This window comes from Strigops habroptila, chromosome 2 (genome assembly GCF_004027225.2).
Source record: "Strigops habroptila isolate Jane chromosome 2, bStrHab1.2.pri, whole genome shotgun sequence".
Taxonomy (NCBI): domain Eukaryota; kingdom Metazoa; phylum Chordata; class Aves; order Psittaciformes; family Psittacidae; genus Strigops; species Strigops habroptila.
In genome coordinates this window covers 11986430-12012178 of record NC_044278.2, presented here as the reverse complement: position 1 = coordinate 12012178, position 25749 = coordinate 11986430, and the positions used below count along the sequence as shown (strand labels likewise).

The 25749-nt window shown below is 38.6% G+C and overlaps 1 protein-coding gene across 7 annotated transcripts in view; it reads left to right on the top strand.

The window, feature by feature from the left end:
* STXBP5L (syntaxin binding protein 5 like) overlaps positions 1–25749 on the top strand; it is a 188510-nt gene that overhangs the window by 6079 nt on the left and 156682 nt on the right. For all 7 annotated transcript variants that reach the window (XR_003989447.1, XM_030472014.1, XM_030472013.1 and 4 more), the window contains exon 2: positions 13697–13794. Coding sequence is in view for 6 of the 7 variants with exons in the window: in XM_030472014.1 (XP_030327874.1) it covers positions 13697–13794 (98 nt within the window). In the remaining variant the exon portion in view is untranslated. The remainder of the gene's footprint in view (positions 1–13696; positions 13795–25749) is intronic.

Here is a 25749-nt window from a genome sequence, read left to right as displayed (position 1 = left end):
TTGTGCATACAACCTGTAATTACACGATCAGTATTTCTTCTATAGGTCTCATTTAGTAAAACGAATAGTGTTTGCTCAATGGAAAGCACTTCAATATTTCTCTGCATAATTGGAACTCAGAACATGCCTGAATATTAAGTTCCCCATGGACTTTTTCAACAGAAGTGCTCACCACTGTAGTTTTGCTAGCTTTATGAACGTTAATGAGTTGACTTTCATAATACTTCTGTGAGACGGAGTTATTATTATTCCTGCTGTATAGATGAAAATCCCAAATGCCAGATTGTTTAGTGTCCACTGTTTTGAGCTTCCAGCTTCACCTGATTTGAATTTGATTTTTTTAGCATATTAAATGTTTTTATACCACTTATGTCTTCGCATTATGCCTCCCATTGTTTTCACATTTTATTGCAAGTATTGTGCACAGAATAGTCAGAAGAGTCTTCAGGCTTGTTATTCACCTCTCAAATCATATGTCCACCTTAGAATGGTTCTGAATTTCCTTCCTGTCTCAAATAACTACAGATGGAATTCTGGCTCCTTACTGGACCTGTGAATTGTACTGAAGATGTCTGAATATCATCAACCTCAATTATCTCAAAGTGGTCAATCACAAAATGGAAACATGATTAGCAGCCACATGTGAAAAGCTTAATTGATGGCCCTTGGCTTGATCATTTATGAAACTAAACGATAAGAGCATTGATAGAGAATTGCAGAAAGGAAATTCTATCTGAATTGTACCTTTCACCTTCCTGGTTTGTGCCAAATACACAAGTTTGGCAGACAGCAGCTCTTTAATTGTTTACAATTAGTTTGTCCATGCAACAAAGTAGACTGTACTATGCATGGAGTGAGGCGAAAGTCCTATGGCAGAAAGAGAGAATTTAATTCCTACAAGAGGGGAAGAAATTCAAGTTGCATGGATTATCTTAGTTCATGTATGTTCTGAATTTTCTGCTTTTTATGGTTGACCTTGCATTTTTTAGCAATATAAGAGTCATAAAATCTCCTAAGTTGGAAGGGCCTGTGAGGATCACGGAGTTCAATTCCTGACTCCACACAGGGCAATCTAAAAGTTAACCTATTTGCTGTAATTTTGTGTGCCGTTTCAAGTAGGGTTATTTTGCTTTTGGTTTGTGTTTTTGTTTGTTTGGGGGTGTTTTGGTTTGTTTTATTCCAAGGATTCATTCATTTCAATCACATGGAGTCCTTGGCTAAAAAATTGAAATTCAGGATACGTGTTCTCCTCAGGAGAAAGAATGTCCCTCCTTACTGAAAAGTATATGTCAGGCATAGGTTAATATTCTCTCAGTTCAGGGGTCACTTTTTCACAGGCACTTGTTCAGAGATCAGAACTCCAGTCTTCCTTCCCTGAGCTAATGACTGGATTGGGAAATCTATGGATATCCTGGAAATGGTGAAAAAACTAATGAAACATATTGAGGAATGCAATGTCTTCATATTTACATAGCACAGACCTGCTGTGGTGATGCCATCTTTCATCTTGTGAGAACTGGGCTGAATTTACACCTGGGACACAGGGCTTTTCTCACTGAGCTAATTCCCATCCCCAAGTTTGCTCTTGTTATCTCTCCTTTAGTCTGTATTCCATGATTTTTATCCTCTTAACTATTATTCCCTGCTAGTGGGAACTGGGCACACTGGATATACTGTACCTCACCTGTGAGCCACCGGTTAGTTAATGAGACATTTTCTCACTCTTCAAAAGGGGTTTTGAATCTCTTCTGGGATGATGGAGGAAATTCAGCCTGGTTGGCCCATATCTTAGGAATTGTTCTGATCATAGAGTTGTCATGTAAAACATTGGTTGTATAAGCAACCTTTTTCTTTTTTCCTACTAATTTATGAAAGAAAAAGTGGTACCTCATTATTTTTAAGGAACGACTGAGAAATTACTTAGAGGTTCATGAATAAAACTATGAAGTAATAGGAATTTTTTGGTTTTTTCCAAATAGAAATATGTATGCTATGTAAACCATGCAGTTGTCCTCAGTGGAGTGGACTAAATCTAAGACAGAGCCTGTTCTCACTTGGTTAGTTCAGATGAATCTCCATTCATATCTGACTCTTTATTCTGAGACATCTGATACTCCCTGGTGTATGGTATGTGCCCAAATCCCTTTGCAAGGTCTGTGTGAAAATACTGTGAAAAGTTAGTATTAGTACATTCACTTTGTCAACAGAGAAAAGGAAGCAGTAGAGAAGTGAACTGAAATACCTTAAAGCTACATGAATGTACTGGTCTATTGGCTATTCTAAGAAAAGTGTTTATAAAAGCAGGTTATAAGGATGTATTAATTTGCCACAATGTATGTTAGAATCATTATAGGGGAAAGTTAGAGGACTGTTTGATTAGAAGTATAAGTAATGTGCATCTGTGGAGAGGAGAGAAAGCAATATTGTTGGGTACAGATGGCTAGTAAATATGCTCAAATGTAATAAGATGTTATCTTTGTGCAGTGCTGTGTCCATTCCTAGCAGATCACCAGCAGAGCCTATGAATAGTGAAAAATGCTAGAGACAATCTGTCGCCTGTAGCTAGGGTCAAAGTCTGCTGAGGTACACTGTTTGTGGTTCCTTTGAAGTTGTATACAGTACTGGAAAAAAAATTGACCCTTAATATTTAAGGCTTTGAACTGGTGAACGCATGTGCTCAAAAGTAGCCTTACTGAATTCAGCGGTATATGTGCAGATGCAGGTGTATATGGTAGCATGTCTTTTTGCAGAATTTGAATCCAATCAAAAAATGATTGGTTTTATTTCATTAAAAAATATGCTGTAGAAGAGTGCCATGAGGCCAAACACTCGGAAGTCAGGTTCCTTATTCAGCTGGTATTCAGTTATGTCTATATGTGTGACAGTCTAGTCTTTATAGCATCTTGTTGTTTTCTTGAAGTGTCTGCTTATATTTTGTTCCTGTCCTCCACCACCTTTGATTTGAAGAGTACACAGCATGTGGGAAAGATGGATGTTACTCACTGTGTGTTCTTTGCAATGGTTCCTGTGAGAAAAAGTGTCTGCATTATCCACTGGACGTCAACAAAGAGTCATTCTAAATAAATTATGAATGCTCATCTTGGCTTTGTTCATCCCATTCCATCTATTGCATCCCTTAAGGATGGCTATGTGCTTTCGGTTGTATTACAGATACATTCCATTGTAGCTGTGGATAAAAGTTAATTGTTGTGGATCCGAAGAATCCTAGTTTACTCTTTGTTTGTCCCTACATATGTTTTGAGATGCTCCCTGAATGAGGCAAAGGCAGGAAAACTGGCATGTGGTTATGTAAACAGAGATCCAATTCTTATCATCTTTGGATGTAGTGCCTTCATTTGTGTCTATGAGCTATGCCATTGGTAGCATTATGGACAATGCAGCAGGGGATAGTAATGTGCAAGATCTGCTGGATTTCACTGCTTTAGAGGGCAAAACCTGCCGCAAAATATCCCAAGTTCAGCCGGAATATATCCCATATGTGAGATGGGATGCTGGCCAATATCTCCTGATTAAATTCTCCATTCAACATCAGAAAAAAAAGTCCTCATTGCATACAATATGCATACAGAAAGAAGGTAGGAGAAGATTAATTATGAACTAGTAATAAATAGTAAACGTGTTGTAAATGCTAGTAATGAAATCTGGTAGTGGTGTTAGCATATAGGAATGCCAAATTTAGTTGCAAAATAAAAGATTTCCACGAAAATACATCAATAATATAGGTTACCTCTATAGCAAAGTAGGGTTTTAACACTGTGTTTCTATAGATTTAAAAAAATGATAATAAAAAAATCAACCTTCAAGAACTTTCTCACAGTAGCAGAATTTTCTTCTATCACAGCAGCAGGGCATTTTCATGCAGAAATTTTTATGGCTCTTTTTGGGGTTTTGAATTTATTTATTTATTTATTTATTTATTTAATTTAATTGAAATATTCTGAAAGCAGCAAACAAAGCATCTGCTTCAGAACAGGAACCGCAACCAGCCAGAACAGAACAGGACATGATCAGCCTAAAGTAGCGAAGTTCCAGAAAATCAAGAAATGAGAAGACATGCAAAATGAATTGGAGTCATTGCTATGTCATTGTGGTGGAACACTTTAATGAAAACAGATGATTTTTTTTCCCATTAAATTTATGAAATTATGTTATTTTCTGCATCCACAGTCATAGTGACGACAAAAATGTTTTCTTTCAGGACTCTCTCATATGTTGAATGATTTTGTAGTTCTTGTAAATTCCCATAATCCAGATCTCCATCAGCCAGATGATATTCTGAACCAAACTATTTCAAGTTATGGAGTAATATGGTTAAGTGAGGCAACAACAACAACAAAATCAATATGAACTATTATTTGAGTTACTTTGGCTATAATGATTCCCATTTGGACAGAAGCCTTGCTTAAGTAGGTAGGACAAATTGGGGTTTGAAATCAGTGGTTTAGGGTTGGATTTTTTTATTGTTATTATTTTATATTAAAGCCAAGGCAAAATATAATCCTGTTCAAGTCCGTGGCATTTTTTACAGATTGATGCCTCATTTCTTCTTGCCAGTTTAAATGGTAAGAGTGAGAAGTCTCCTATAACATATTTACTGAAAATGGATGCAATTCCTTCATTATATTCTCCATTTTCTTCCCTTTTTGTATATTTTTTTTAAACTTGGTAGAGTTCTTTTTAGAAAGAATGGGAAGGAAAAATGTGATATCATTTGCATACAATGTTTTGTCTTGAACTTGGTGTTTCTATAAAGGGGATAATACCTACCTTGGGATGATTATATTCATGTATTATCCTGCAACTTATTTTATTAACTTACTATAAAGCTGTAACTCAGTGCTGTGGTAGATGTGGCAAGATGGTGTAGTCGTCAAGTGGTTGCTTGGCCACAGCAACTGATTTAAACAGATCAATCAAATTGAAATCCAAACACTGCTTTGAGCAGGGGGGTTGGACTAGACAGTCTGCAGAATTCCCCTCCAACCTCACCTGTGCTGTGAACTGGGAATAGTGCAGTTCATAGAATCATAGAATGGATTGGGTTGGAAAGGACCTTAAGATCATCCAGTTGCAACCCCCTGCTGTGGGCAGGGATGTCTTACACTAGACCATGTCACCCAAGGTTCTGTCCAACCTGGCCTTGAACACTGCCAGGGATGGAGCATTTACCACTCCTCTGGGCACCCTGTGCCAGCACCTCACCACCCTCACAGTAAAGAACTTCTTCCTTATATCTAACCTCAACTTCCCCTCTTTAAGTTTAAACCCATCATCCCTTATCTTGTTTCTCTATCCCTGATGAAGAGCCCCTCTCCAGCATCCTTGTTGATGGATCAATGTAATTTTATTTGTAGATTTTTGTCTGAATTATATTAATAGTGTATTTTTGATACACTACAGTATATTTCAAAGAGTGAGGAGAATGCTCTTTGAAATTCAGAAGGCCTTATTTTTCCCCCGTGGTTCACTTAACTTGGCTATTTGTATCAATATGAATCCTATGTGAATAGAACCATTCTTACTTGATGATAGTCCTTAACATCCAGTTTGCTGAACTGAAACTGACAGTGGAAAAAAAACCCCATCTCTGAAGTTGCTGAAGAGATTTTGGTTATGAAAAGAGGAATTTTAGGAAGGACTGCAAGATTTCTTCTTCATTTTAGTTAGTTGTTTCTTAAGCTAATTGTCTGGAAGATGCCTTTGGATGTACTTTCTTTTTCAGGCTGATCTATATGAGGAAACTGAAAAATTATGTAATGTGTGGTAGAACTAGCACGTTTCAAAACCCAGTCATATGGTCTGCATACAGGCTTTTTAAAACTAGTAGAGTGAAAACAATACGTATTAAAATATAGACTTGATACTAATTTTTGCAGCCTTATGTTTTAGGTCTTTTGAGTATATTAAGCAGTTTGCAAAGGAAAAAGTATTTCATATGTTCATAGTACAAAAATGTCTGCTGTACAGGTCAGTTAATTTTAAACACTCTAGCACTGATTTTTTCATATAATTATCAGGATATAATATTTGTGAAACAAAACTGTAAAAATTCAGGTTGTGTTTGAAGTCTACTTCATGTCCAGGACAGAGATTCTGCTCAAAAATCTACTGTAGCTTATTGAGGGACCTTTTATAAGAAAGTTCTGTAAAATTTTTAAATTTTAAAAATTAAAAAACAACCCAGATTTGCCTATTGCTGAAAGTCTTATTCTTCTCTGCCAGAAGTTGTGTATGTAAATGTTAGGGAACATTTTTTACTAATCCCATTGTTCCTTGTGCATAGCTTTTCTTCCTGCCTCTGTATTCCCTATTTCAGCAACACATCTTTTTCTTTCATGTACCCACATTTTCCATGATTTTTTCTCTACTGTGTTTTTTTCCACCAGTGCTGCTCTCCTTTTCCTCCCTCTCTCAGATGCACTGCTGCTGGTGAAAATAATAAGCCCATAAGAAATACCCTGCTGAGACAAACCAGTGGTCCATATCGCCCAGCAGTCAGTCTCTGACAGTGGCAATAGAATATGCCATTGAGGGAGAGTAATAAGTTAGATCACTTTCTCTAGACCATTCCCTTTCTAATGTCCCATCATCCACCATCACTTGATTGGAGATGTCAGAGGGTGTATCCTTAGCCAGACCTTTTAGAATCCATTTATCAATAATGTCCATGAATTTGTCTGATGCCTTTTTGAACCTGATACTGTCAGCCTTCACAACCTCCTATAGTGGCAAGTTTCATTACGTGTTGTGTAAGGAAGTTTTGGGGTTTGGTGTTTTGGGGGTTTTTTTTCTGTTTTAAACTTATCTTTCATTTGTTTTGAATTGCTCTGTGGTTTAGCTGAGTAACAGTTCCATGTTTAGCTTACCCATTCTTTTGATGATGTAAATCTCAGTCATATCCCCCCACAGCCTTCTCCTCTCCAAACTGAAGTTGTGTCAGTTTTAGTCTTTCCAGATTAAGGTTTGTGTCCATCACCCTGAGCATTAGTTGCCTTCTCCGTAAGAGCTTTGACTTGACTACTTCAGATGTGGAGACTAGAGCTTCATGGTACTCAAGTAATGGTCTCACAGAGGTTTTATGTAACAGCAAAACAACACCCTCTATGTTTTTCTTTATGCTCTTCCTGATGAAATCTGTCCAATATTACTTGGCTTTTTGGGTTGCTGCTGCACATTAAACCATAGATTTCAGAGAAATGCCAACCATGCCCACAAAATCACTTTCCTGAGTTGTAAATGCTAGTTCCAAATTCAGCATTGTGAAAACCTAGTTGAGTTTTTTCCCCTCTAGATTCCTCATCTTATGTCTGTCCGTACTGAATTTCATTTATCACCTTCTTGCGCACTTATTCAGACTAATGAGGTCTTTCAGGAGTTGGTCACCATCAGTAGTGAATTCCACTATGCAAAGGAGCTTACTATCAGCTACGAACTTGGAGATTTCAGTTTTCATACCTCTTACAGATCATTAAAGATGATGAATAAAATTGGTCAAAGCACTTCTCCATGGAGTACCGTACTTTTTGAATTTTCTTCATGGTAATTTAATCTGTTAAACCCTGTCCTTTATTTTCTGTTATCTAACCAGCTTTCAGTCCACCAAAAAACCTTTTCTTCACTCCCATGACAACTTTGTTTCTTTAATAACATTGCTATGAAATGTTATGGGAAGGCTTTTGGAATAATTATATGTATTCTCTTACATATACATATTCTCTTACTTACATATGTTATTATGTATATGAAATAGTCCTCTGTATTAAGGACTATAGTAGTAGGGCAATAGATAATGTGTTTAAACTGAAACAGGGGAAGTTCAGGTTAGATATAAGGAAGAAGTTCTTTACTGTGAGGGTGGTGAGGCACTGGCACAGGTTGCCCAGAGAAGTGGTAAATGCTCTATTGCTGGCACTGTTCAAGGCCAGGTTGGACAGAGACTTGAGCAACCTGGTCTTGTGGAAGGTGTCCCTGCCCATGGCAGGGGATTGGAACTAGATGATCTTCAGGTCCTTTCCAACCCAAACCATTCTGTGATTCATTTCATATTCCCTTTATTTACATGCATGCTGACAGCTTCATAGAATTGGAGAAAACAAGTCAGAGAGGATTTCCCATTGTAGAAACTTTACTGGCTTCTGTACAGGTCTTTATCCATGTGCTGCATCAGTGTTTATTTTACCATCTTGCCGGGGACAGCAATCAGCCTTCCCAGTCTATAGCTCCAGAGAAGAATTTCTTTTTCTGTATGACTGTTTCCTAGAATCACAGAATAGTTAGGGTTGGCAAGGACCTTAAGATCGTCTAAACTTTACACAGAGTAAAAGAACTACCTGTGGGTATCTTCACCTGAGGTTTTGGGAGTGTTTCTTCTTTTTTCTTAGATAATTTTCAGGATATCCTGTGAACACGCTCAGAAGCCTTGGTTCCTAATGTAGGTTAAGGGTTACATGGAGTCCGTGGCTTAGGTTTGAAATTTTGGAAAGTTTTAGTGAAGCTGGGTTTTTACAAAAAAATATTCCTTAAAAAAAAAAAAAAAAAAAGAAAATTTAGCTAATAGAAAACAATACAGGAGGGATAAATTTTTTTTAGGTTGGAAGCCTGCTGATACCTTGTCCTCTTTCCATCTTTTGTGAGCAGGGAACAATCTTAACAGTTAGAGATTCCAGGCACAAATGACGGACGTCATTGTCCTAAAGCGATACAATACATGGCAGCTCATCTTTGTAAGCACCGATTTTCACCACTGCAACCTTGGTGAAAGCTGTAATCATTGGCATTCCTTAATTTCCTACATAGCTGAGTAAGAGGCTGTATAGGTTTCAGTCAACACTCATCTTCTAGCTCATAAACCAATCAATTACTTGCTTCAATGTGGTTTTTGCATATGACATGTTGATCACAGTTTGGAAGTAGATTCTACCTCCTGAGTCACAGGCTTAGCCTACAGAGGTCACTTTTAGCATATAGACATCTAAGAAAATATTTAGCTAAGTAAGCGAGTTTTGCTGTCTGATAAACAGGATATCTGTAAAACACTAGTAGAAAAGTTACAAATTTTAAGTTTCTGCAAATCGGCAGGGACAGATTTGACTATCAACCCTATTACTTAATTGATGTGGTTTAAAATTAACTGCAGTCCTGTATTTTCTGGAGCTATTTAGATAATAAAAAATCACTTTGATAAAATGGTCCTTGCAGTCTAATATAAACTACTATAGAAAAAAAAAGTTAAGAAAAACTCTTATACTGGAAAGTTGCATTATAAACCATGTGAACAATTATAGTGGATAGTGTATATTATACTAGTGCGATTTTCTTTTTTCAGTTAATGACATGTATTATGGTATAGAATCATAGAATGGTTTGAGTTGGAAAGGACCTTAAGATCATCCAGTTCCAACTCCCTGCCACAGACAGGGATGCCTCACACCAGACCATGTCACCCAAGGCTCTGTCCAACCTGGCCTTGAACACTGCTAGGGATGGAGCATTCATCACTTCTCTGGGCAACCTGTGCCAGTGCCTCACCACCCTCACAATAAAGAACTTCTTCCTTATATCTAACCTGAACTTCCCCTGTTCAAGTTTAAACCCATCACCCCTTGTCCTATCGCTACAGTCCCTGATGAAGAGTCCCTCTCCAGCATCCTTGTAGCCCCCTTCAGACACTGGAAGCTGCTCTGAGGTCTCCACGCAGCTTCTCTTCTCCAGGCTGAACAGCCCCAACTTTCTCAGCCTGTCTCCATACAGGAGGTGCTTCAGCCCCTGATCATCCTTGTGGCCCTCCTAAATATCTGATGAAGATAAGTATCTGAGAAAGAGATTGTTGTAGTGTTCTGTACAGCATATTAAAGTCTTCTTTGGTAAAATAGAATGCTAGAATACTAGCAAGCCCAAATAATCGAGTTCCTATATTCATATAGGTGGTTGTGTGAAGATTAATGAGATATATATGCAATTCACTGTAAGATGAATTAATTTAAAATGATTTAAAAGAAAATCTAAAAGAGAATAACAAAGTTGAACAAAAATTAATGCTGAAATTGTAGCTGCATTTGTAACTGTTCTGTTTCAAAATTATTTCCCATGTTGCATATAAACTGTATGTCCTGGGGAGCATAGACTGCCCCTAGAGACTGCGTGCTAAAAGAGGAGACATAGAAGAAAGCTGGATAATGTGGAGAAAAGCAGCCCTGGCTCCATCTGCTGTCTGCTTTTTCTCTCTTTTTTTTTCCTCAGACCATGCAGAGTAGGGAGGTCCCGTATTTCCTTGAACACAGACTGATGTATTAGGATCCTTCTTTTCTGCTTTGACCTGCTACTGAGATGGTTTAATTTTGGAAAAAAGATCTACTTTGGCTTGCGTTTTCTGCTCACTATTGACAGTTTTGGGCTACATTGTTCTTACCAGACACAACTCAGATTAAGTAGGAACAAACTCTTTTTTGTCACCCTAGAATCAAGTTAATTTTGTGGCCTTCCCCTCTTCTTGATCTCTATTAGCGAATGCTCTAAGGAAGCCCAGGTACAGTTCTAGAATCATTCCTTATTCTTAGATGTATGCTCACACTAGCTTTACCAATGTGTAATTGAAAAATCCACTTCAAGTGCTGGCTTTTCTTGACATTTTTCCTCACAGTATTTGGAAATAGAAGGGATTTTGGACCAAAGCTGAGGAGAAGAGTCTGGGGGTCTGAAGTGTCACAGCTTGTCCCTGTTCTTCTCTTTAATCTTCAGAATCATTTTGGAGGCTGTTCTCATTTGTGCCAAAATCTCAATCATAAAGACATCTTTTTCTGCCTTAATTGTGTACACTATAGCTTGGCTCTCCATCCAACCTGCTTTTGTCCTTTATTTAGATTCCTAATAAATTTGAATATTTTGCTGGGAAATTGTCATTTACTTGGATGTTCAATAGTCTTCAACTTTTTTAGTTCTACAAATGGCAGAATTTTGCATTCCCAAGAACTTCCTGATTGGAATTAGTGGAAATAATCAAATTTGGAAGGTGGCTGCAAAATATAATAACACTTTTGAGTGAATCCTAGAGTTCAGGAATTTTGGCTGAACTGAGATATGTGCTTCTAAACCATTGTTCTGTCTCAGTAACAGGACTCAATTAAATTTTCCAAGTGAAAAGTCCGACTGGAGATTGCAAAAATACTGAAAATACAAAGACTTTGCTAAATACATATAGGCAAGAATGCAAATAAGTCTTTAAACATATTATTCTTTGCATTCTTAGCTCTAAAAAGTAGTGCTGAAAGCTCCAGTCCTAGCTAGACACCAGAAACAAATACTGTGCCTGGAATTGCTAGAAATTCAAACTTTCTTAGAGAGGATTTCTAAAAATTCATAATAAAAAAGATTATTTGTGCAATATATGGGGGTTTTGGTTTGGTTTTTTTTCCAGATAAGGAAGAAGACCTATTCCCAAGAGCACAGAAATCTCAAAAATAATAGGAAATTAGTAATGCAACTTAGGCCAAACATTCAGCACACTAGAAAATGCTACAATTCATAATTCCCGATGTGTTTGTGGCATGAAAGGTAAAACCATTTTTATAGTATGTAAGTCTAGTTCCAGCTTAGATGTCAAATAAAAAATGTTCTATTTGGGTGATCCTACCAATGACAAGGTGATAAAAAAACACCACAGCAAACCAAGCCAGAAACAGAATCGTGGAGATCTTTGATAAATGTCTCCATTGACATAAGAAGTGAGTTACTTTTCTGCAGCTTGCTGAAGTAGCACATTTCTGGATTTTTGCAGTCTAGAAACTAATAATTAGACATTCTTTTAAACAATGTCCCCTATCAGCAATAATTAAGATAGGAGATTAGTAAGTTTTCTTGTAAGGAGGTGGTTATGTGCTGAAAAATATACATTTGGTTGTTCCCAAACTACTTAGGAATATCAGTTTGAGTGTTTTCAGCTGTAATGGAAGAGTTGGAGCGATACAGCTGTAGAGATCATCAGCTGCCTTTTACTCAACAGGTCTGCAAATGAGGAATCCCTTTTGTTGAAGTTGTTCCATAGCGACTGCTGAATGCTTCAGCTGACACAGTTCGTGAACCAGATCTTTTCAAGAAAGAAAAAAAATATCTTAAAAAGTTAAATTTCATTCAGTTCAAAGTACTTCCTCTCCAATCTCAACCATGTGCTAAAAAAAAAGAGAGTTCAATATTCTATTAAATGTTACAAATCTTAACATTATACAAAAGAAATATATTATTTGTTAGCCAATTCTCGGTAAGCAGTCACACACAAAATGAATCACAGTTAATTGTGAGGTGTATTTGTATATTCTACTCTAGTTATTTTCAATTTTTTTCTTATGTCAGTGTTCTCCATCATCACTTTCTTCCTCAGAAGAATCAGTCAGGTCATATTGGTCATAACCTCCAGGTTAAGATAAATTAACATATTATTTGAGGCAGTCTTCAAACTCAAGGATGTGTTGTGCTGTGCTCAGTTCATTTATTCCCCAAGGTATCTCTGCAAAAATTAGAATTAAAAGCATAGTATTACAAATAAACATGAAGAAAGGGTGAGTGGTTCAGTTGCTTATTTTGAGAACATCTCTGGCATCTTTGTTTTTTAAATTGATATTAAGGATTTTTACCTCGTAGACTCAATTCAGTTTATTGGTTTATTTGATCTCTTCTCCTGGACGTGTTCTATTTCTTTCTGCTGAAGCTCTTCTGTGGAGGCTGAGGTTATTTGTGACAGTGTTTTAAAAGCATATTATGTGTCTTTTTTCAGTTTCCAGTTCAGCTGCATTGCATATTGAGGTTATCTTTCATTATACCATATAAGCAAAATGTATCAGTTGTATATTGGCATATACTTTGCAATCTACTTTGTTACAACAAAACCATTTAGAATATTAAGGACCATATCTAGAAATTGACATGAGTGAGACTCACCCCTGTTCAAAATACTATATGACTATATCCTGGGCTGCATCAAAAGAAGTGTGACAGTCAGGTGGAAGGAGGTGATCCTGACCTTCTACTCCGTTCTCTTGAGACCCCACTTGCAGCGCTGTGTGCAGTTCTGGTGTCCTCAGCATAAGAAGGACATGGAGCTGTTGGAGCAAGTCCAGAGGAAGCCACGAGGATGATCAGGGGCTGGAGCACCTCCCGTGTGGAGACAGGCTGAGAAAGTTGGGGCTGTTCAGCCTGGAGAAGAGAAGCTGCGTGGAGACCTCAGAGCAGCTTCCAGTGTCTGAAGGGGGCCTACAAGGATGCTGGAGAGGGACTCTTCATCAGGGACTGTAGTGATAGGACAAGGGGTGATGGGTTCAAACTTAAAACAGGGGAAGTTCAGGTTATATATGAGGAAGAAGTTCTTTACTGTGAGGGTGGTGAGGCACTGGCACAGGTTGCCCAGAGAAGTGGTAAATGCCCCATCCCTGGCAGTGTTCAAGGCCAGGCTGGACAGAGCCTTGGGTGACATGGTCTAGTGCAAGGCATCACTGCCTGTGGCAGCGGGTTGGAACTTGATGATCTTCATGTCCTTCCAACCCAAACCATTCTGTGATTCTATTAATACTTTTCTTGAAATTCATTGCAAGTACTACAACATATAGCAAAGTATTGGTGCTGTTATGCATATGTGCTGTTATGTGTGGGTACGGCTCAATCACTTTGCTCATTTGTTCTGTTTCAGACGGTTCGCCATGGTTTTCCTTACCTACCCACTGCCTTAGCTTTTGACCCAGTGCAGAAAATCTTGGCAATTGGAACAAGGACAGGAGCCATACGAATGTATCCTTTCTCATTCAGAGTTTGCACCATTTCTATGTATTTATAATACATTGACATGAATCATCTTCTACAAGCACTCAGGTAAGGTTACAGTTTATGTTGTTACGTTCTACCTCATTTTGCTTTACTAGATGGACTGGAAAAGGATGTGCTGTTGAGGAATAACCATTAGGTCCTTCAGGTGTCCAAAGAAGAAGTTTTGTTTGAGTTTTGGCATATGGTTTTGGCATGTATTGCTAATATAAAGCAGAAATAATTTTGGTTTTCAGCATGAAAAGTACCCACTCTTCAGTACGTAAAGGTAGACTACAAAGTGGTGATGAGTTGTTAATGTTGTGCTAGTAAGAAATAAATTGGCTAGCTGCATTGCAGCAATGAACTGTGGACATCTTCATTCTTGGTATCTAGGTATGAGATACTGTTTAGAGTCTTCCAAGTGAATGGTGGCAAATGAGTGATTTTAGGGCAGAATCACCTTTAGAGGAGAAGGTGAAACACTGAAAACGCCTGTTCCTTTTCATTAATTATAAAGGCACGTCAGTGCCAGCACTTCATGTGGTTTTTTTATATAGTAGGAATTTTAAGTTGGAAGTATACACAGAATAAATTGAATATAAATGTAATGAAAATCTGAAAACTTTGATTTAAAAAAAAATAATCTGAGAATATTTAAATGTGATGCATTTCAAAATGTTTCTCTGCATAATTTTCTTAGTTTGTCGTGGTTCAAATGTATTCAAATTTAGTGAAAATACAAAGTAAGGAAAAAAAAGAAGAAAGAACATTACAGAAAGGTTTAAAAGTTACAGGAGATGGAAGTAATTAACCAATATTTCTTACAGCCGTTTTGTAGCTAAATAAATTCTGGGTATAAAGCACCAATCTCACATTTTCTGGTTCTTTTGCTACCATTGTTCCCAAGGTAACTATAAACCTAATGAATCCAAAGGCAGGTTACAAAGTAAAGAAAAATCTCCTCCTGGAGAACAAGTTTGTGCTTCATGTAGCATGGTTAAAACTTTGTTTCACCTGGTTTTGGGTGCTTGTGCTCTTGTATTTTCATAACCTTCATTTTCTGCCTGGTCCAGAACTTCTCACAAGGCTCAACTAAACCTCTAGTTATGTGACAAGCTTTGCTTTGATAGTTCTACTCTTAATATTTACTTGTATGAATTAGATTGAGTATATTCTGTTTGATTTCAAAGAGGAAAATCCCCTTGAATTCATGCACTTCTGGGAAAGTGCAGGTCTAGTAGTCACGTTTCCTTCTCTTGCAAGATTAGAAAGCTGTAGCTTTGTCTCTGGAAACTTCACTGGTATCATCTATGAGAAGGGGGTATTGGGAATTTCATGGTAATGTAGATGTAGGAAGAAGACCTTGCAGAAGACTGGCTTCTAAGCACACCTCTTCTTTCCATCTCAGCAACCTGGATTTTGTAGGGGCAGTGCTGTTTCTGGCTAGGCGTCCTATACCTTTATAAATCCCTCCTTTGAGAAAAATGCAGGTACAGAGCCTGAATTAATACAGATTCATGTAGAATTAAGCTAAACCTGCATGTCTCCTGCCACCAGAATAGAACATGCAGTGGAAAATGAGCTATATCCCTAACCTTATATAAAACTATCTATGTATCTTTTATGGAAAAGGATTATAAAGGTCAGAAGGGAAAAAAATATTTTTTAAAGCACCCTGTCCTTTAATAGATCCCCTCCAGCAAACCCCTACCTCATTCACAGAGAATTTGCTACCAGTTCTAGCATCTGAATCAAAGAAGAGCATCAAAATTACCAGGGATTTTTTTGTTATTAAAGAGTTGTCATCTCATAACATAAATGCTTTTTAGCTTGGGCACACAGAACCTGGTTTGCTTAATTAAGCTGGAAGCTGTGCTTTGAAGACAGAGGGTGCCATAAAAGGAATTACTTATTCATTTTAACTAAGGCTTCTCTGCTTGGTTCTCAAAGCTTCACAGAACATGTTACATTAAAAGCCTAGCTGTGGACTAATAACTGCATTTGTACACAAGGCTGAACAGTAATCAATGAAACAGGCCTAGGACCACAAACACAACACCATTCATTTAAGCTGGTCTTGCTGCAGCCATTTGTAATTTTTGAAATCAGGCAAGAAAATCCAAGTCAAGAGGGAACAGATTTTACATTACATCTGAAAATATAATTAATAATGGGATTTTTTTAAGCAAACTAAAAGAAGTTTGATTTCAATGGCTCTGTGTCTTCCATAGTAGCTTGTAAAATATAGAGCTGCATAATTTCATTCTGCTATGAATGTGTTAGGTAACAAAAAGAGAGGATTTGTTTCACACTTATGTTCTGTTTGGCTGCTTCTAAACAGTACTGTGCATGGAGTGAAAGGACAAACTACCTTGGCTACCATCAGAGAAATACATCAAATTGTTTAGTTGTTTGTTTATTGGTAGCACCAAAAGGGCCTTTTTTTGGATCAGACTCTGTTTTGCTGGGCAACGTAAAGGCATAGCAAGAGAGAATTTATTCATGTAATGATGCAGACCAAGTTTTCCTGGGACCAGTGTAAGCCATATCATGGTATTGATGCTTCCCTGTCTTTCTAAAAGATTCACAAAGTATTGGTATTTCTATTGGTCACAAGTTAACAGTTCTCAAAAGACAAGCTGTTTCCAAAGAGAATAAGCATGTACCTCTGTGTTGTGAGTTAATGGTTAACATCCCACCTTTAGGTGATCACTTCAAATGATCCTGTAGCAGTACTGAAGCTGACTATGCTAAACCAGTCTGAAATAGGGTATATTATTCAGAAGTCACCATTAGAGTACAGCGATAAATGAAAGTTCATTTTGGTCTGACAGTCAATTTGTCTTCTCCTAGATTTCTTTTTCAGGCTGCTTTAGATGCAACTGCTATAGCTTCTATAGCAGTGGGAATTGCTGTTGCTATGCTCTACTGATCCTAGCAGTCTCTGTGGGATTCTCAAGGAACTTCAAACAACGACGTAGGTTTTACCTACACTGATGACTGCTGAGTACTGGATCCTCATAGGAACAGCAATGCTCCAGCCCACAGAATGAGAGTGCACTGCAAATCATTGATGGAAGAGTTTCTTCCTATTACTGACACAAGTTAACAAAATCTGCAAGTAAAGGGCAAAAAAAACCCTCTTGAAACAATTGCTATGCCATCTGGTCATTCTTTTACCTTGTCCTAAACACAGCAAATTGTATTTCCCCTCCAAGGACTTTTTTCCTATTTGAAGGCTGTTCTCAGCTCCCGTACCTTTGATCACTGCTCAGATCATTGCTTGATACTACTCTATCTGCGCTATCCTTGCTTCAGGCAAACACATTTAGATGAAGAAGAGCTATGAAATTGAATTCCTTTTCTTATCATCTCCATGTCCTTCTTCTCTAGTCCCAGTTTGGAGAACCTTCTGACATTGCACACAATAAAATGAAGTGTGCAGTCTCTGATTACTATCAGAGAGGGTTCCATATCACCATACAAGAGGGCAAGAAATCAAGAGACTTTGTCAGACTTAGATCTCCCATTTCAGAGGACAAGGAGAAGTCTGGGGGTTTGTCACATTCTCAATCTGAATAAACAGATTAAAATCAGTGTTGTTAGCAATCATAGAATCATACAATAGCTAGGGTTGGAAACGACCTTAAGATCTTCTAGTTCCAACCCCCTGCCATGGGCAGGGATGCCTCACACTAGACCATGTCACCCAAGGCTCTGTCCAACCTGGCCTTGAACACTGCCAGAGATGGAGCAATGATTATTCCAGTATCAGATCTGAAGAAGTAACATGTGGCTCTCAGATTTCTATATTGTCATTTATTCAGCTCACAAATGCTTGTTAAAATTCATTATAGGTACTTTCTGGAGTCACCAAGTCCTTTCCTTTGGAATTCGATCACATCAAAAATGTACATAGCCAGTACAGCCACCTACTTCAAACATACAGAATAGAACATCTACATATTTTTGTATTGAGCTGCTGATTAGTTGGTAGTCAGCTGCAGTAAGAAGTTCTGAAAGAGACCCTTCTACAGCTATTATGATCTTTGGTTATTAAGAAATGAAAGTTTGTCTTAGTGCAAAGAAAACAACTTACTGGGTCCAGAATGGAGTCCACACCACTGAAAGCTTATTTATCTTCAATGGCTTAAATTAGTAATGTGTCTTTGGACATATTTTAGTGTCTGTCGCCATTCATACATGTTCTTTAGACTGATGGGCTTCATGTTGTCATGGATGCAGGTTACGGGGGGTGTAAATCCTCATTTTCACTCTTTGTTGCTTGAGCAAAAAAGTAAGCCACCCACAACTCGTGCAACATAACAGCTTCCTGTTTTCCTATGTTATCAGGCAATACAGTAGCCATTTTATACCTAAACAAACAAAATTATTCTGACTCACTAGCACATGGAAGTAGAATTGTTGCTCTGCCCCCACCTTTCACTTAACTGCATGGCCCAGACACTTTCATTGCTCTGACACTGGTGCTCATCACATGTTTCCTTAAGGAGTCCAATTCACTAACATGGCAAAATACTAGTTCTTTTCTGCTGTGCGTAGTTGGGACTGGACAGAGAGGGAGATAGAGGAGAAATAGAAATTTTGGTAGTAAGAATTGGCTTGTCTTACTGTGTGAAGTTGCATCACAGAATTCAGCTATGGCACAATGCAGTTGTCCGTGAAATTTGCTACAAAATGTAGAAATAGCCTTTCAATTTTGTGTGGTGTGGAAGATAGATAGCCTAGCTTTTGCTTTCATGTAAAAAATCTTCCTTTTGTAAAGCCATCTGCAAATCACAAAAATTCTACAGGCTCTGTTTAAGGAGGTTCTGCTTTAGGATCATATTTGAAATAATTTTTCTGTCCTGTTTTATGAATTTCTTTCAATGCTTGGATAACAAGGGTGATTTCTGAACTTCAAATACAATACAGAAAGACTTACTTTAATAGGTACATTTTGTGATAAACAAAACATGGCTTCAAGATGGCCAAGAAGGCCAGCAGCATCCCCTGTACTGGGCACTGGTGAGGCTGCACCTCAAATCCTGTGTTCAGTTCTGGGCCCCTCACTGCAAGAGAGATACGGAGTTGTGGAGCGGGTCCAGAGAAGAGTAATGAAGCTGGTGCAGGGCCTGGAGCACAGGACTTATGAAGAGCAATTGAGGGACCTGGGGGGGTTTAGTCTGGAGAAGAGAAGGCTCAGGGGGGACCTTATCGTTCTCTACAACTACTGAAAGGAGGTTGTAGTGAAGTGAGGTCAGTCTCTTCTCCAACTAACAAGTGATAGGACAAGACATATCAGCCTCAAGTTGCATCAGGGGACGTTTGGGTTGGATATTAGGAACAATTTCTTCCCCGAAAGAGTTGTCAAGTGCTGGAACAGGCTGCCCAGGGCAGTGGTAAAGTCACTATCCCTGGTGGTGTTTAAAAGACACGTAGATGTGGTGCTTAGGGACATAGTGTAGTGGTGGACTTGGTAGTTAATGGTTGGACTTGCTCTTAAGGGTCTTTTCCAACCTATATGATTCTATAAGATTATCTCGGCTCTTTCTATGAAACAGCCAATCTATTTGATTCCAGAGTTACTGTCCCAAGTAGAGGAGAAGGTGAAATTTAACCCTAAGATAGCTCTATTGAACAGCATGGATCCTCAGCAGCTGATGTACACAGACAGACTGTATTACTGGGAGGTAAAACTGAGGCTGTTTGTGTGCTCTAGTGAAAAATCAGGCAGAAACCCCAAATAGCACTAATTAAATCATTGCCTGCAGAGTTCTGAGGAGGCATGGAATTTTGCACTGGTTAAAGGAAGTGTGGTAAAGAATGTTTGACGTCAGGTTGGATGTAATGTGAAAGAAGAGAATATAACTTGAGGTTTTGGTCTGTGAGAAGGATGGCATAACATATAAATATAAAGTGTGACAGATTTACTGTCCCTAGAACTGCTGTTTCTTAATCTAAACAAGGTTTCACTAGATCTTTATCCTTAAAATAAGCCAACTGTGTTCCATGCTGTTTACTCTATGTGATTTATTGGGCAGATGGAATGGGGGAAGCACAGGCAAGATCATAAACCCAAAGTTCTGTTGTTTGACTTGGAAGAATCATTGATGCGTTTCATCTTTATCTCATTGTGGAATATATTTGGGATTTTTCCAGAGCACTCGAGTGACTCAGGAACACAAACCTCACTGAGAGTCAGTACTCCTCACATAAGTTCTTTTAAAAATCCCCCTGGGAATCAAGATGTATTTAGAAGCGTATAGATGTATAGATAGCCAAATAGGTTATTGCTGAAATGAACTTATTGTCAGTCTACAAGAATAAAAAGTATTATAAAATATATAGAAAGAATAAAATATACCTGTATGATTAAATCTGACAGAACCAGAATTTGGGGAATTTAAAATCTATCCTGAGATTACCATGCGTCTGGTTAGGTGTGCACTCACATATGTGTACATATTGGGTCTCTGCATATATGGATAAATTTGGGTCCATTGCTCTCCCAAGCCTCTTTGATGCTTTCGAATTAAGCAGGTCAAATATGTTACGTTGAAATGTACTGAGCTTCCTTCACTTTCAATTGGTGTTTATCCAGGAGGTAAAAAATGGAATCTGACATCTGCAAGCAAATTTACTAAGAAAAAATAGATTCTCATATATTTGGAGATGCACATAAAAATGGCAGAGAGGTGATGGACCTGGCAGCATTTTAATTGGAGCTGATGGCTGCATTTGTGATCACTATCTGAAAAAATGCTTTCTGGATGCTTCTTGCAAGAATTTCCTTGAATTTAATAAAAAACCCAACTTACTGTGATATTGAAATGATGACTAGTGGTGATAGTCAGCCGTTATAGAGAAGTGATGCATCTTAATTAAACTTTGTGTGAGCTTTAGAGCTTTCCCTGCCTTTTTTGTTCAAACCTCTGTCATCAACAGAAGCGTTGTCATGCATAGGAAATAAAGCACATCAACTTGCCCTCCTTTCCAGGCTGCTATAATGATCTTTTTTAGACAGATATCCATGACCTAAATTTGGCAAACGTCCTTAAACCGCAGAAATTTGTAGTCATACTCCGCATTAGCTATTTATTTTTACTCTTTTCTTCTTTTGCTTTTCTTTGGCAAATACTCTTCATGGAGAGAAAATTGACATTTCTTCAAATAACTTAGGAAAATTAATATCTAGCAAAAAGGCAACCCCAAAGTACATAAGCACATACTTACATACACTGGGTGTCTTTTAGCATTGTGAAGAGAGACCTATTTCTGTCTAGCTACAGGCACTCTTTCCACTGTAAAGTCTTGATGACTTTTTGGAGTCAAGTGCCTTTCTTGCCCACTTCTTTAATGGAGGGAGGGCATGGACAAAAGGGAGCTGTGGAGGGTTCGATACTTATCATGAGATAGAAAGGAAAGGCTACAATGACTGAATAATTTTCTCTGCAGTGGGAATAGCAGCGTAGAAGATCTTTCAAAGTTTCTGGAACCAAAGAGATCTGGCGGTGAGGATCTTCTGCAGCAAGGAGCACGAACCACATGGTGGTGGTTCAGTATGAGATAGGACAGACATAGTCACACACTATTTCAGCCAAAAGCTTAGGTATCGGTGTAGGACAAATGCATAATTTTTCCTGAGGTCTGAAAAATGGGGAGATAGAACAGAAACTATGATCTCATTCAGGAGAGGGGAGGGAAAGGTTTCTTTGAGGAGGTTCTTTTCCCCTATCCATGACCACCTCAATCTCTCCTTCCCTAGCTGTGACCTAGTTTCACTCCAATTCTCATAGTTCTTGTGTTTCTATTCCTCAGCCCTGACCCTTCTTTTTAGTGGCAGCAAACAAGCAATGTTCTTTCAATCATCTCCACCATTCTCCTGACCTGTGCAAAGCAGCCTCTGAATGACATATTTTTCTAAGGAATCTCTTCAAGTCAGGAGACGAGATGTTTCCTGGGTGCTTCAGGTATAACATTCAAAGCCACACAGGAGTACAGAAGGAAGAATCAAAAAAAGAGCATCACAGGGGAAACCAGTCTTGTCCAAAAGAGACTGTGGATCAAGAGCTGTCAGAAAGTGAATAGCTGAAGTAGCCAAGTCTTAGGTGGCATCAAAGAATATAAGCATAGCCTCAATCTCATCCAGAGGGAGCACAGGAAGGGGAAATGACCCAGAAATTTTGGGAGCGTGTTCCTTTTTAGTGTTGTTGTGGAGATCAAAGGTAGTTTAGAAATGTATATGTAGAAGTCATTACCACTTAAGCACATTTCTACCAACCCACTCAAACCTGTTCTGGACACATAGTAAGTTCATAACCCTCTTCAATCATGTGCATGAGTACCATCCTCAGTGCCTGCATCATCTGGAGAATGTGGGAGGTAGTACTTCAAAAAGAACTGATGCTTAGTATTCCTGTCTGAATGGAAAGGCTGCCCTGAGTCCTTACAGAGGTTTTACAGGGGACAGCAGGCACTTATGATTTGAGAACTGCGAACATTAATCCCCAGTCTCTTACATAGCCCCTTGCACTCAAGACAAGCACTTTTGACTTCATGCCCACATGTCCTAAGGGCCAGTTTAACCAGAAGTGGGTTCCATCATTGTCAAGGCATATTATCATGACCCACCAACAACTCTTCTGGTATAGACAAGCACCCAAACAGCATTAAAGATGTTGTACCTGATGGTAAATAAGGCATTAGCCTTCATCAGCTCTTAGGCCAAAGTTAGGTAAGGCACAAACATCGTGCCTTCTAGTGAAGCCTGTTAAGATACTCGTAAGTCTATACTGATGGGCCTTCAAGGCTTGCATAGCATGAAGTGATAGTCATGAGGTTTAGGTAGTTATAACAATCCTGAAATGTGACTTCCCTTTCATAATTCATGAACTCACAGAGATCAAAGACTTGGAAGATTTTGTTGGTGTCTCCTGTATTGCTATTTGAAGGAAAATAGTTTGAAGGATAGTATCTGGGGCAGTTCGGTCACCACTGGTGGACTTACTTCTTGCAAACTGGCTACTGAGTTGGAGTTGCAGGGCTCCACAGGGTGATTGACACTCTTGAAATCAGGCATGGACTTCCAAAACTACATGAAAGGGTGATGGTCATGGTACTAGCTTACAGCAGAGGGGCTCTGCAACTCTGCTCTACGTCTGAAAGTTTTGCATCAACTGCTGATGGTTTCCCATCTAGAGGATAATGCCGCCACAGAAATCCAAGCTTGTTTTCTCGGACCAGAGCCTCCAGGCAAACATACGTAAGGCAATCATGGTTGCAATGATTCCCAAAAAGGCCTTCTGCCTATCTTCTTCCACAGAAAAAGAGGTCCAGGAGGATGGGCTCATTAAAATATACTTCCAACATAGCTTCTGCAGATACAAGGTTAAATTGCATTCTTCTTCTGAATCACCTCACAGAGGATGTTGTCCATGGGGAGGTAGGCCAGGAAGCAGGTACCATTGTGCCCCTCAGAAATGGTACAAGAGAATTAGAAGAAAGAAAGACCTTCTCTGGGCAGTGGTGGCATGTGCAATCACATAGGCAATGCAGTGCTAATGTCATCTGTGGGAAGCCAGTGTAGTGCTCCCTAGATGGCCTGTAACTAAGTAAGCAAACATTTGTGGGATAAGTTCCTCTTCAAATAGAGGCATTTTAATAAGTGAAGCAAAGCTGTGCCTGCAAGCAAAGCAAAATTCATTCACTCCTTCCCATCGGCATGCAGATGTTCAGCTACTTCTTGAAAACCAGGGCCTCAGCATGTGAAACAGTCACTTGGGAAGGCAAATGCTGTATCCGCAAATGTCCCAACATCCTGAGCATCATACTGAGCATGATGTCATATAATACGGATAACCCTTTGGTCACTTTGGCTGTGTCCACCCTCAAACTCTTGTGTGCCCCAGCCTTACTGCAGGGGCAGAGTGGGCAAAATAGAAAAACTCGATGCTGTGCAAGCACTGCTCCAGAGCAGTAGAAATTCAGGTATGTTCTCAGCACTGTTTTAGTCACATAGCCAAGCCACACCACCATGTAGGCTGCCAGGAAGCAAATCAGCTCCATCCCGGCCAGACTCAGTTACATTTCTAAAAATTCTGCAGTACTGTTTGTTTGAACAGTTGTGATTTTCAAACAGTGAGGACTGGAAATCCAGTGATCTTCACGTGCTTGCAGTGTAAAACTGCTGACTTGAGCAGAAACAAGATTTCACAATCTTCTCTCTAATTACTGATGACTGTGCTTTCCAGTAAACCATATCTGGGATGTTGGGTATATTTATGTGTTGCTGTTCAACATTAGCTGTAAAATTGCTCACAGATAACATACAAAGGAAATACTGGAATTTGATTCTTTTGTAATAGGGTTGATTTCTGGGTTGGTTTTTCCTTGATTGCTCAGAGCAAGCTGAAGCCCTTATCAGTGCTAGATTTTAAGCAGCTACAGCAGGTGCATTTTAAATGCTAAAACTTTTAGGGGAGTTTGAATTTCTGTTTTGTTATTTAGCTGTTACTTTGTATAATGCAAAATTGATAGCTCTGTGACATTATATTTACATATTTCAATTGCTTCAGTAAATAAACAAGGATTGGCTGAATTATGCAGTCTGAGCTGAGACACACCAATTTGAAACTCACTGTGCTTTTATTATGAGATGACTCAATCATAGAGTGATTTGGGTTTGAAGGGACCTTTAAAGCTCATCCAGTTCCAACCCTCTGCCACGGGCAGGGACACCTTCCACTAGAGCAGGTTGCTCCAAGCCCCTGTGTCCAACCTGGCCTTGAACACTGCCAGGGATGGGGCAGCCACAGCTTCTCTGGGCACCCTGTGCCAGCGCCTCAGCACCCTCACAGGGAAGAATTTTTTCCTACTATCTAATCTAAATCTGCTCTCTGTACAGAGGATACTCTGTTAGAGTTCTGAGTTGAATGGGGTTATTCCAGATAGATGTTGTACTTTCCACTTCCACATAACTTGACTGCATTTTCCCCCAGGTTTTATTCTCCTTATTAAAATAAAATACTTGAAGAATATATATTTGCTTTTCATGATAGGGCAAAGAGTTGTATTAAAAATTGGTTGTGCATAAAGAAGTTTGTACTGTTAGCCCGGCTACTGTTCTTGAAATCATAAAATCCCCATTGTAAATATTTTCTTCTACTTTTTGCAGGCAAAATGGCATCCATATTGGTTCCATCGTGTTTAATAGGTAACATAACCTTTACTTGAAATTAATTTGGGCTTCCAGGGTCTTTTAAAACTAAGAAAAACTCTTATTTACCTTTGTGTATGGGTGTAACACCAAGCAAAGTGCAGGGAATCATACAGTTCTCTTGGATCTCAGTCAGGTTTTTTTAAAAAGGAAGTTTAGACACTCTTCAGAAGTATTGCATGTAAAGGAAGACAGAATTCCTAAGTTTTTAATGCTTCCATTTTGCCTTTGCACTGATTTTCAATTAGAAGATCAGTATTTATTTGTCAAATAGAAAATGGCTATTTTTCTAAATCAGTATTTTATAATATATGCTGACATGAATTCAAACTACAAAAAGCCACACTATAGAATGGGGAAAAAATAGTATCTCTTCAGGAGACCTCTAATCAACAAGTATCAAAAAGATTAAAATGAGTATCCATCCCAGTTTTACTGATGAGGAGACTGAGGCACTGAGTGGCAAAGTGTTTTGACCCAGTGTTTAATGAGAGATAGTTAAAGAACATAGAGTCTTTGATTTCCAGACTGGCACTTCAGCCTCGAGCTGTTTAATTCAGTGGCATTTAGCCTGAAAGCTTGTGTGCATGTTTCTGATGGTATTTTTACATGTTATCTTCCAGATTGTAAGGAATTCAGGATTGATTCCCTTACTCTTACACATCGTGCTGCTTTAATAGTAATATAACAATGTAATGTGTAAAGGATAAAACAAGTACATC